The 13,568-nt window shown below is 46.8% G+C and overlaps 1 protein-coding gene across 1 annotated transcript in view; it reads right to left on the reverse strand.

Annotated features, from left to right (window-relative positions):
- Positions 1–13,568, reverse strand: part of UNC80 (unc-80 subunit of NALCN channel complex) — a 3,271,126-nt gene that overhangs the window by 863,025 nt on the left and 2,394,533 nt on the right. Inside the window, exon 50 of the mRNA XM_085648598.1 lies at positions 6,719–6,937. Within this exon, the coding sequence (XP_085504724.1) occupies positions 6,719–6,937 (219 nt within the window). The remainder of the gene's footprint in view (positions 1–6,718; positions 6,938–13,568) is intronic.

Consider the following 13,568-nt stretch of genomic DNA (forward strand, 5'->3'; position numbering starts at 1 on the left):
GAATTCTTGACAATAACTGAATACTTCGGAATACTTGATATACTGCTAAACAGTACATATACACTGCTAAACAGTGCAGACCGGATTTGTGTACCCAAATCCGTCTTGACCGGCACAACCTATGTGCGCGTCAACACGCCTCCCCGGCGATGGTACTCACCGAGTAGCTCCTTGAAACGGAAGGCCTCAGAGAATGGACAGGACTCGATAACTGCGGACATCGGACCCTCTGGACGTCGGGATTTCGGAAAACCTGGTGGGCCTCTGTATACCTCGGATCTTGCTCTCTCAGCTAGGCTCTGGTCGGGATACTTCGCACTTCTCACCGCCTCGTCTGGGTTGATCGCAGCCTCAGTCGCCCCCGCTTGACCGGAGGGAGCTTACAGGAAATCCTGCTGGTACGCGTTTATGGTCCGTCCAGCTGTGGCAGGAGACCGGGCCTGCAACGCACCGCCGGCGCGTGAGATGAGAAAGTGTCCCTGTTCGGGCGCCATTATGTGGTAAATAAAAATACCGGACTGAATTTCATACGGAATCTTAAAATAAAGTAAATAGCTCAAAATAACAAGAGGCAGAATCCGTGGTATAAGAGGTTTTCTAATGGGCTTTATTCCATTCAAAATGGCCGACTCGAGTCGCGGCCTTCAGGTTCCGTCACCACGAGGGTTCAGGAAGTGAAGTACAATAATTTATTAACAGACATGTATTTTTATAATAAGGACATTACAATGAAACGAATGTAGAAGGCGTAACATTTGATAAGAAAAGTGACAAAACAGTGACATAATCGAAACTAGGCGTAATAAGGAATAAAAGAAACATGATTGGTTAGAATTATCAGACATAGGTGGATCTATAAGATAATACTTGGCATAGATGCGCGCGCGGCAGCATGACGTGTAATTGACGTGCAACTAGGGGGTGAAGGGGACTTGACATTTAGCTCTACATGTGGAGACGAGAAGTCTGGGGGTCAAGTCAACCTAATCCCAAATCATATCTAACATCCTATGTTTAAAGAACTATGTTATCCACAAGGAAGAGACTCTCGGACAGAATCTATTCTATACTGACTGTGTACGTGTACAAGCGTCTAAGTGTCTATATGAGATGTGAGGGGCAGAAAACTTTCCATGGCAACAGGGCTATGAATCACTTGCAGGAGGACGGAAAGGCTGAGTCCTTTGCTTGTGAGCTAAAGGAAATGTTTACTTAAATCACTGGACAGGAATGCATCGGCTGGAGAGCAAAATAGATAATTCGAAGGTGAAATACAACTTCTTGGCAGACAGGCGAAAACTAGCCGAGGCAGGCACCGTTAGCTGCACAGGGAGTAGGACAAAGTTCATGGATACAGATGCGAGCTCAAGCTGAAGCTGTCAGAGACAGAGAGCAGGGAAAGGCTTTAGGACAGAATCGGGCCTACTCGCCTGAACTGTAAAAATGGAGTAACTTAGCCATATAAAGTCGGTGGCCTTTCATACTTAGGAATCGAATATCCAGCCCTGTGATGGCGGATCTGACAGAGAACATGTTGACGGTAGACACACATATGTTTGCGTCTTAGAAACTGGAACTGGAGGGAACATACATGTACTTGTAACATGCATATAGAACCGTTGGGGTCCAAGATAGGGGACATAACTGATCAGGAAAATCCATATTTCCACAAGACGGTGAACTTCAGTAAACACCACTCCGCATACACTCAATTCGCAGGACCGAGATAGTCCCGCACCTGCCTCATGATTTAATTTGTATGAGTTTCCGTCGCACCCTGACGATTGTCCGCTTCCAGGCTCCTACCATAATTGGAGGAGCCAACCTATTGTCTTTGTTTGAAATCCTGTGGCTGACACTAGTTTTTATCTTGTCCTGAGGAAGACCCTACTTGATGATTCTTAAAATCACACAGACACCAGGGTCAAAAGGTCGATATTGTGTTCTCTCCTGTCCTGAATCTCTGTAACCGTACATCTATTGACTTTGCTTTTTATTTTTGAAATTCAAAAAGAGGACAAAGATCGGTATATATTTTTGTTTGTGCTGTTTATGAATTTGATATTGCTGTGGTTTATTTCACCATTTGTCACTTCAGCCACTATTTATTGTATGTGTATATGTTTATGTTGCCTGTCAGCCTTTTTGAAATATTGAATAATTTAATATATAAAATAATTTTAAAAAATAGAGTCTTTTTTAACTTTACAGATAAAGAGGATTGTTTATTGATTGTGAATTCTTTTTGGTGTGCATCTCAGGCTAATTTAGTTATTATCTGTATTTTTTTTTTAAAGTATTTTTGTTATAAAAAAGATTATTTGGTTCTACCCAATGGAACCACTTTCAGTTTATCAGTTTAAAGCAATACTACGCAGGTTCAGAGGGACACAGGGTCACCCCATTGCCTTTATATGTGCCCACTAGCACTTCAGGTCCCGCTGCAGAGCCCTCATATGCCAATGTGCATGTGTCACAAGAAGGATCCAGGCGGCCAAGAAGACCAACAGCCTCAGAGTAAGTCTCACTGAAATCTAAGGTAGAGTGCAAAACATCGGTATCGTAGCCTGAATATCCTGGACCCGCCACTCGGGAGGATAGGCCCGTAACTGCACTGTGCCCAAAACAGCTCTGATGAAAGGGCGCCTCTGAGAGGGAGTCAGGTCTGACTTTGGCACGTTCATAGTGTACCCCAGCGAGTGCAGAAGGTTTGCGGTAGTCTGAAGGTGGGAGACGAGTGGGGGGAGCCTACCTTCAACAGCTAATCGTCAAGTTACGGAAAGACCGGGATCCTTGATCTAGGCAGATGAGATGCAACCACCGCCATCACTTTCGTGAACACTCCAGGGGCACTGGTAATAATGAGAAGGAGAACAGCAAACTGAAAGTGCTCTTGGCTGACCGTGAGCCACATGTGACGCCAGTAGCAAGCAGGACAGAGATGAGAAAATGAGCACCCTGTAAGTCAAGCAACACCATCCGGTCCAGAGTCCAGGGCAGACAAGACTTACATGAGCGAGAGCATTTTGAATTTCTTCTTTTTCAGGAAGAGGTTGAGACGGTGCAGGTTTAAAATAGAAGAAAGGCCTCCGTGTTATCTCGGGCACCAGAATGTAGCAGGAATATCAACCACAACTTATTTCTGATGTTAGCAGCTTTCCTATAGCTCCCTTGGCCAAGAGAGCTAACTTCTCCTGAAGAAGCAAGGAGAGGTGGTCTTCTGTCAATAGGTTGAAAGTAGGTGGCATGAGTGGGGGGTAGTCACAAAGGTAAGGGAGCAGCCCCCCCTTTGGACTAGATGTAGAATGCAACAGTTGGATGTTATTAACCTTCACTGGAGCAGGTGAAGGTGTATCCTGCTCCCCACTGGATGCCCATGGTGGTCGGAGTGCATACTGAAGGGGTTTGGAGGCTTCGGCTACTGGGCTGAGGTTGTGGACTTGCTCGACCTCTGACTGAGTGTCTAATGTGGTCTGTGGGAACTGCATCCTCAGCCGCAAATATATTGTGCAGTTTACTGGCCAGGGTGGCTAGGCATGTAAAGACGTGTTTAGAAGCCCCACCTGTCTGTAGCCATGAAAGGAGCGGAAGGAGACTTGGAGTTGGCGATAGGCCACTGAAAGGCCAAAGGACCTGGCTGTATCTCTGCTGTCCGCCTTCTCTCCAGACAACCGAATGCCATCAAAGGTCATATCCATGAGCGAGGCTTGGACATCCACTGAAATGCAAGTGGCTATCATCGTGCCCTGGTAGTTCAGGCTGGACTGTTCCCATTGCGTGCAGGGTCAAGAGTGATTTGCATATGGCTGGGTTCAAACTGGAATGGCATGGGGAGCAAACAAACAATGGATTTAGGCCTAGATCTCTTTACTGGGGTGAATGTATGACATTGTTCCGCATTCTGTCCCTCAATTGATCTTTTTGCAAGTGGCTATCATCCAGGCATGACGCCTAAGGGCCAACAACGATACAATCGCTCTGCCCAGAGAGTTAGTCCTATCCATCCCACATTGTATGGTGAGCTTGGCTGTGTCCCTTCCATTAGCAATTGCTTGAGACAGTAGGGCCCGGGCCTCTTATGAGACCATGGTCAGCACTTGCGCAATTGAGACCCACATGCTATGGGAGTATCAGCTCATGAGGCAAGGGGTGTTCACCAACCGCAGTTTCAGACTGGTGGAAGAGAAAATCCTCTTCCTGAAGGTATACAGCCTATTGGATACCATGTCCGATGGAGGGAAAGGGAATGCACTGGGGTAACTGTGGAGGCCTGGGCCACCTAGCTCTCCAGGGTGGAAAGAGGATGAAGAAACTAGGGTCCCCTTATGGGAGGCAATGGCTGTGCCTGATTGTTCTAGAGACGGGAGCCCCTGTGCAGTGCTTGTACCAGGCCCGAGTAGGACATCAGTAAGGGCTTCTTTGAATGGGAGTAACGGTTCAGTGGGGGCAACTTCCGGCTGAAGCACCTCCATCAAAAAGTTCATCTTGACTGTCACTGAGGTCAACGTAAGGTCTAGAACATCAGTCGCCCTTCACACCACCACTTCTAATGAAACACCCTCCTCCAGTAGGGGAGAGACTAGACCAGTGTCTCGGGAAGTGTCCAGTCCACTGACATCTGCCAGATCCTCATACCAGTTGTCGTGGGGATCTTCTAAGTGGTATCCATAAGAGTCCTGAGACCTCTCCCATTCATCTCCCAATACAGGCCTGTCATTTGAAGAAGGCACTGATCTGTTATGGAGGTGTTGGGGATGACAAAAGGGATGGCTTCCTCGAAGTGCGTCAGGGACACCGGGGGCATAAGCGTTGGAGCAGGCTCTGAGAAAGGCCTAGGTAGCTAGAATGACACTGCTCCATATCCATCAAGGGATCCATTTGTACCAACCGATGACGGGTGCGAATCTGACTGCTGATGACCAGTAGGTGCCCCTCCAGAGCATAGGGTCCCGAAGGCACACCAGTGAGGATAGACCACCCAAATATTAGGTGCATGGCCTCATAAAATTGACATAACTGGGCGGGGTTGCTCCGGCTTCTGGATATTCTGGGAGGTGTGGAGACAGCCAAGGCTCCACCAAAGAGCTACACCTCAAATGCCGATGCAGCCTCGTCTCAATAGATGGCTTCAACTGACGTGGTGAAGTCAAAGATCTCTTTGACTTCTTGCAGTTATTGTGCCTGTGGGACTTAGCCAATTTCCCCGACGACCTTGACTGCAAACACCAAGCGCCTGTATTAGCTCCACGACTGATCCCGGGACCTTCCTTTAGACTGAGATCTTGAGCATCATGAGTACGAGTGGCAAGTAGCTTGAGGGAACACTCCATCAAGGCCTTGGGGTGCATGGTACAGCAGTCGATGCAGGTCTTTGCGTCATGGTCATGCTCCAAGCACCAGAGGTATGCCAAATAAAGTCTGTCACTGACATCTGTCGATGACAGGTGCCAGGCGGCATAAAATCAGCTTTCCCAGCTGACATCCTGAAGCACCAGGAGACAAAGTCTAAAAAAAATCAACAAAAAGTGAAAAAATAGGTCATTCAAAAAGTCTTGCTGTAGCTCTTTTCCAGATTTGTGCTGATTGGCGTGAAAAGAGAAAAACTGACGTCAGCATGCTAGGTTGACGCCTCTATAGGCACCGCGCACAACACTTCTGGCGTAGATTACACCTCTGATGGCACGTGGAGCTGAACAACACCACCTACAGGCACACAGAGGTACTGCTCACCAAATCCAGTTGGGTAATCAGGGGAAAAGAGTAAGGTAAGGAATCTGCGGCTAGAAGTCTCCATCAGATATACATTATTTGCACATTGAATAGTAACACAGAACCAACCAAATGATTTAAACTGTATTGTCTAAATCTAGTCTTAGCAACCAGAGAATTTACACATTAGTTAATATGGATTTCCCCGTAAAATATCTATTTAATGGGCTCCAAAATTATACACCAAATGTAAATATATTCCACCTATCATTTCAGGGCTCAAATCATGGCATGTTGTGCACAGTTTTTTTAGCTACTCACCGATCGCCACCAATCATAACTACCGTGCGTTGCAGAAACGCAAGTGGGCCTTCAAACACTGGGCCCAAAAATAAGAAAAATTAAACGCACTCTCACATATGATTGATCCCTTTCATTTTTGCTTCTTTCAACAAAATCAAGACGTGACAAAGAAATTATATTTTAGAAATTACCTAAGACTTTTGAAATGTGGGATGCAAGAGTTAAAATTACTTCAGGGGTCCAACAGCTTGAAAAAGTAACCTAGAAATAGATGTTTATGGAAGAGAGAAAGGAAAATTCGAAATCTGGCATTGGATTCCTTTTCCTAGTTTCAAACCTATGCTTTGAGCTTGACAATTTGTAGTATACATAGTTGACATGTATTATGGATCAAAAGCCAACTACGTACTCAGCTGGAATGTCAGAGGTGTCCATACGTTTACAACGTCATGGAACCATTCCTTCTATCCTGGGAACTGACTCACATGGTCTTCAAACTGCTAACGGGAATGGAAATCTTCCACTTTATAATACAATGCGGGCTTCAATTCTTGTAAACTGGTCTGTCATTTTGTTTTTCCTTCAAAACGCTTCTTCATACTTCACCTTGACCAGAGTACATTCTTAGCTGGCCCCTCCGAGTACAAGTGTAGTTTTTACAAACATTTAATTGGCAAATAGATACAGTTTTTTTAATCACCGGTACCTCATATGCGACTTTACATCAAGTAGTTCCAATGATGTAACCCTGGGCTCTCCACAAATATTCTGAAGAATTTTCAGACGTGGGCCACAGTGTTTGTAGAACTCAGTACATATGTTTAGGAGGGACTCGCGAGGCCTTCTGAACTCCTCTCGTGCTATCCTTTCGTCAAGCTCCTCCCGAGGCAGCCCCTGGCCTTCTTCCAAAAGGTGGAGGTTATCTCTACAGATTAAAATTAAGAAAAATACAGTCAACCAGGCGGGCTAAACTGCTTCATTAACATCAAACATTTAAAATAATTAAGACATATACAAACATGATGAATATGATCAGATCTGAAGCACAACCTGTATGAAAGTAGGATCTGCTTTCATGGTTACCTCCACTTTTTGACTGGTGTCAATGTGTTTTGACTATAGTGTGCTTGGATCCTGCTAATCAGGACCCCAACATCTGTGCTTTCTCTACAAAATGGCGTTAGTAAGTACTTTTGTACCTTCACAATTGGCTACTGTTGTACCTTTATAAGTCACTAGTATATGGGACTGAGGTACCCAGGGCATAGGTACACCAGGGGTCTCCCATGGGATGCAGCATGTATTGTGCCACCCATGGGAGTCCAAGTCAACTCTGACTATAGGCCTGCCATTGCAGCCTGTGTGAGTTGGTGCTTGCACCTCTCACGACAGATATGTTTCTTTATATCTGAGGTCACCACACTTAAACCTATCAGTCAACCCTATGGAAGGACATTCAGTCCTGAGGGCAGGGTGCTTGGTTATAAGTGTAAGTGTGCCCCCTCATGAGCATGACACCCCTACAAACCCCAGAGTCAATTCTCCAGGCGATCAGCCATTTTGAGATATATAGTGGACATCAGTCATTACAAGATGTTTAACTATACAATGGGTGCACCAAACCTGGTCATGTTTGTTAACAAACATGTTGGAATCATATCCCAACACCGATTCTGGTGTTGGAGTTATGATCTCATCTACTGGGGAATGCCTTATAGGAGCCCCCTGTACTCCCAGTAACAGCCTTTCAGGGTCTGCCAGCAAGCTGGTGCTACCGCTGACCACAGACACTGTTCTGTCCTCCTGCTGCTAAGTCAAGCTTGAGCAGGGGAAGGTAGAACAATAGGTTTCCTGCCATAGGGAGGTGTGACCACCTCCCAGACAATAATTTGTGTATTGGGCTGTGGTTGGAGCGATTGCCAGTGCCACCAGTCTGCATTAAAGGGCACATTTGGTGCCCTCCATGCATACTGTGGTTTGAGCCAGTTCAGGAACCCTTGGTTCCTGCTCTGGCACAAAACAGGACAAAAGACAGGGGAGTATCCTCTCCTCTGTCCAGTCCCTCCTCTGGGAGGGACCCCCGAGTCATTCCAACCCTTTCCTTTGGTTATTAAAGGACTTCCCTGTGGGTGGGTCCTCAGTTTCGTTGTGGAACAAGACTCGCCTCTGATACCAAGACACTCTTCGACCGTCTGGACACTTGGACTTCATTGGACTTCGACCGGAATCAACACTGCATGAAGGAAGACTACTGCTGCTCCTGGTCTCGCTGTTCTTCAAGTCTTGTACCTCGTCTGGGTCTGTGTTTCACTCAGGTTCGCCAGAAGACCTGTGAGCATCAGGGACATCCAAAGAAATCCCCCTTGGAGTGAAGGAGTCACTCCCCTGCATCTGCAGGCATTGCAAGGAAACTGATCCTGTCATCCTACAGACTTCCCGAGGCTCAGCAACACAGGTGGTGGTTCTGTAGCTTTCCTGAGGCCTGACTTGTCTTCCCTGTAATATGGAGGACAGTATCCCCCATCAGAGCCGCTGGGACCGAACCACTGTGCAGTGCGTTAACTTCCCATTGCCAAGGCTTGTTTGCTTTGTACTCCAGAGATACTTGGGCTACATGAAGCTCCAGCCTCCAGCACCTCATCCCTTGAAGATCAGTGTCCATCTATGGTGAGCTGCCTGAGTTCCTCTTGCGACTCCCGTGCCTTTAACCTGTGGGGCCTCTTGAAGATTTTCTTCTGCTTTGGTGGGCTCCCCTGCTTGCTTAGGGCCTGCTCTGACTCTCCTGCTGTTGGTGAGTCCCTTGGACCTTGCTGGTCCCAACGTTGATCCATTTTCATTCTCCACGCCAGTTGCGGCTACCAAGACCTGTTGGTGCTCCCGCCAGACACCGAACACCCAGTTACTGGCATTCGACGTTAGACAGCTCGTTCATGGCTCTTGGTCTTCTTCAGCATCACCTGGTTTCCACAGCTGCAGCAACAAGGTCATCCTCGAGTCTTCTGAACCGTCTGATAACGATGGGCATTGCTCTTCCATGCCTCCTGGTCACTCCTGAGTGGCATAAACTCTGTTCCCTCTGCTTACAGGCTCTTCACTTCCAGAATCCACCCTTGGATTCCATCAGACGTCTTCACCTTCTTCTCCAGGGGCATTTCCTTCAAAGTCTTGCATTGTCAACTACAAAGGTTGCTGACATCTCTACACCCTTATGCACCTGGCTTCCATGGTGTAGGTAACCTGGTTCCCGGGACATCCACGGATGGGGTGGCTCTACAACCTTCCGTCCTTCAAGAGAATTCTTCTGGGTCCCCTGGGAATGGTCGTTCTTTTGTAAAACTGCAATCGCGACTTCTCCATTGGCTTTCATTGGTCACGCAGCTACGTTCCCACTCTGCACAGAGCCTCCGTGGGGTTCCTGGGTATTTACCTTGGGTGGTTCCTTGTGTCTCCGGCTCCTCTGTGTCTTCTGGTCTAAGTCCCATCCTCTTTTGCAGGTCGCATTCCACTTTCTTACTATATGGTTTGGTCTCCCGCTGGAGACCACTGTATTTTGTGCTACTTACCTCATTGCATTTGAGGTATTGTTGTGTATTGTGTTGATATCTCCAGGTAGGAGATATACCAATGTGTGAGTTTTGTGTAATAAATAGAAGTATTAAACACTGTGTGGTTCTTTTTCATTTAATATACACTACAAGACTAAACTTGAAAAACAAGCTGCTTATCACTCCTTCAAGATAAGCCGGAAGGCTGCTCTCCACAGCTACCAATTTGAGAGCTAAGGTTATCAAAGACCACTAAAATCACCATAAGGGTTGGCTAGATTAGCGCGCGGTGCATCACTGCATCACTTAGATAAGTGTGCACGATATACTAAGCCAGCCTCCTACACGCGGAAAGAAAAGAGCTGACATCAGTGCACCAGGTGGTGCCTATATAGGTGACTGTGACATCATAACTGATGCCAACGATGTAAAACGAAGCCAAATGGAGCCAACTGATGGTGTGCGCAAGGGGTGCTGTTCGCTTCCGGATGAATACACATCTGCACATCAAGGAAGGTGAGCAGACACTGAAATTGATTGGAAGTTCTGTTGAATTTGCGGGTCCATTCTGAAGCTGCCATCAGTAAGTAAGAGATCACATCTGATCCTTATTCCCCACATTTTGTGTATGGCATGCTAGGAAGAAGCGCAAACATTTAACCTGAGCGACCTCCCACTGACAGAAATCTGGCATGTTATCTATTTTATGTGATAATCAGCACGTTAGAAAAGTTGAGTATTGGTTGTCGCTTAGGCCGCTGGGCATGACACAGATGGTATGCTTGTCCCCTGGGTGTGATGCAGGTTGAGGCCTCACCGCTAGGACCGCTGGGCGTGACACAGAAGGTATGCTTAGGCCATAGGTGTGATACAGAGCTGGTACCTGGCACCTCAATCTTATTTTTTAGTCTTAAAGGGGTTTCTCAGTGCTACCGGTTTCTTAACACTGTTGGTATCTGAAAGAAGCGAGAGGTATTGTTTGCTTGGACCACCGGACATGACACAGATGGTAAGCTTGGCCCTGGGTGTGATACACAGTGCGATTCAGACATTAGGGAAAAAGATTTGGATTTTCCTAGCGATTAGAGAAAAGGGAAAAAAGATTCCCAAAATAAGAGAAGCTAGGGCTTATTGGTTCCCTAAAACGTATCCAACTCTTCATGGAATCACCACTAAAACACATGCAAACTAGGTTCCCCACACAAGCTAAAAAACATAACAAATGTTTCCACTATTGGCACACACACACTACGGCATACATGTTTCCCTGGCCAAAGGATTGAAAACTTTACAGTAACACATTCAAACAAATAAGAACACACATACCAATCAAATACGCAGGACAGAAGAAGGACAGGAGAGAGACACAACTTGAGCTATGGGTCATCTTCATGGAGGCCCAGACCGATAATCCTATTTCACAGGCAGCAAGCAAGGCTTTCGCACCTCCCCCGCCACATGCAGGTATGGAGGTGCTCTTCCCGAAGGGTCCCCTACGGAACAACAAACTGTTTGGTCCAGGCATGACACCCATAGGTCCAAGCAATCAGTGCCGTCCCAGTCCAGTGCACGGGCTACCTGGAGTTCGACCCCCAGCTCATCGCATTGAACCCCAGCGGCGGGAAGAACATGCACTACCACCGGTTCAGGCGGGCACGCTTGAATGAGAGGGAGATCCATAGCTGTCCTGGACAATGATACAACTAGTGAGGGTGAGGGGCAGGGCCCCAGTGCCCCGGGATCCAATCTCAAGAAACTATAGGGTCATCCGAGCCAACAAAGTGGGAAAAGCAGGGAATCTATGCCCAAAGCAGAATAGGCACCCAAAAACACACACACCCTAATGTTCACCTTAGGCTGATCATAGAAAGATCCAACAGTCAGTGAACTATTAAACAATGCACCATACAGTGTCCTAATAGACACAGGGGCAATGAGGTTGTGCCTAAAGGAAAGGTTTCGTCCCCTTAATATTAAAAAACTGCAGTTGTACAAGGAGAAGAAAACACAACAGCAGGGTCACTCTCAGTATGAGCCTCGTGGGTCCTTAAGTCCCTTGTCAGGCAGGTCCCCTTTGAGAACTAACAAGCCCTGGTTGCTGCAAATGCTCCGGTACCCAGGGTATTGGTGCAGGGGGGTCTCCTGGAGGATCTAGCGTCTCGAAACGATGTGGAGAAACGAGGTTGCCCTCCTAGAACCATGGAAACCTCTTCCTGGTGTGATGCTCCCTCGGTGGGGCCGATTACCAGCAAAACAATGTACTGGACACGTGCAGTTGGTGCCTCCAGATGTAGGGGAGTGGTTATTCTACCCCAAGGGAGCTGCTACATGTTTGGCAAATTGTTGGACAGACCTCCCATTGTTGAGGAGGTTGTGAAGCTTTTGGACGAGTTGGGTCTTTGCAGTTGTTGCGGTACCAGCAGCCAGATAGGATTTTGTGCCAAGTTCAGTGTAGTTTCTCATTTTTCACAGTGACGGCTCTTCTTCATCCTTCTTCTGTTCCCTGGTAGACAAATCTGTCTGGTGTTGAGGGGAACCCAAAATATTAAATTTAGGAGTGTTTAGGGAAGTACGGGGCAGTATATAACCACTTTCTGTGAAGAGTGGACATAACCCTGACCCACAGTTCCTAGCTTCACTAAAACCAAGACGGTGAAACCCTTATTCGGCTGTCCACTTCAGGTGGCTCACCTAAGTGGTCTGCCTAGCCTGCAAATGTGGCACACTTTCTGACTATCTAAATTCTCGTCTGCTCTTGTGTCAAATAGGCCCCAGGGTAGCGGGTAGGATTCCCCAGGTCTGAGGGGAAGTCGTTATTGCATATCAAAGGCAACCGAGGCATTGAAGCCTCTGGTCTTGATGTGCTAAAACATTAGCTATCCCGCTGGAGGTGTGAACACCTTCTGTCAGAGCAAGCATTGTTTCTCACCTCTGAGAGTGTGGCTCACTGTTGCTGATGGTCAGAATTTCGTTTGTGGAGGCAGGCTGGAGGATGGCAGTCAGCCAGCATACTATGTGACTGGTACGGTTTCAGGGGCCCCCTCTTAGGCACCCTCTGGGTCCATGTCATAATAAATCTGCTACTGGCATGAGTACAGATTTATTAAGATGAGATATTTGATACCAAACATCAGTATTTTCAGTGAAGCCATTATGAAGCTGAGTAACTTGTAATGACTGATGCTCAGTACATACCTATAAAATGTCTTCCTGATCACTTGCAATGTCTAGCAATGGAGCTATACATCACAGGGGCACATTTGTTCATGCAGTTGTGCCCTCACATGTGCTATAATTCACCATGTCTTAGGGCTTTGAGGCCTGCTTTAGGGGTGACTTACATATAGGACATGCAGTGCAATTTGGCATTGCCCACAAGGAGTGGGCAATGTCTTGTTTTCAGAATGGCTTGCATTATTTCACGCATCATGCAATGGCAGTCTGCATGCTGTTTGTGTGTGGGTCCCTTTGGGTGGCATAACACATGCTTCAGCCCTAAGGGACCCTCTTTAGTACCCATGCCCTGGATTCCAGGGGTACCATTTACTAGGAACTTACAGGAGTGCTAAAGTCCTTGCCAATTGGGTTACAATTGAACATTTGCTTAGTTTTTGTGGAACAAGCACTGGCACTGGCACCGGGTTAGCAGGGACCCAGTGCACTACCAATCAACAACATCAGTACCAGTGATCAAAATGTGAGGGTGATCATGTCAAAAAGAGAAAATTTTCAACAGAGAACAGAATGCAAAAGGCAATGGGTGACTGTCAAACTAATTGGACCTTAGTTCTAAGACGTCTCTGATCAAGAAGCTTCAAAAGTCAATTACACAAAAATCTTCTCTTAACCTTCGACTAATAGTTCAGTATATTCTAACAGCACCTGAACCTAATGACAGGTGCATGCTGGAAAAGTAGAGGACATTCTTCTTCTAGCGACTATCTACAGGCATAATTTCCATATGTTACTTTGTGATAATGTAAATATCAGACAGGGGCAATGATGCAGATG

Source organism: Triturus cristatus, chromosome 3_2 (assembly GCF_964204655.1).
Source record: "Triturus cristatus chromosome 3_2, aTriCri1.1, whole genome shotgun sequence".
Classification (NCBI taxonomy): Eukaryota; Metazoa; Chordata; class Amphibia; order Caudata; family Salamandridae; genus Triturus; species Triturus cristatus.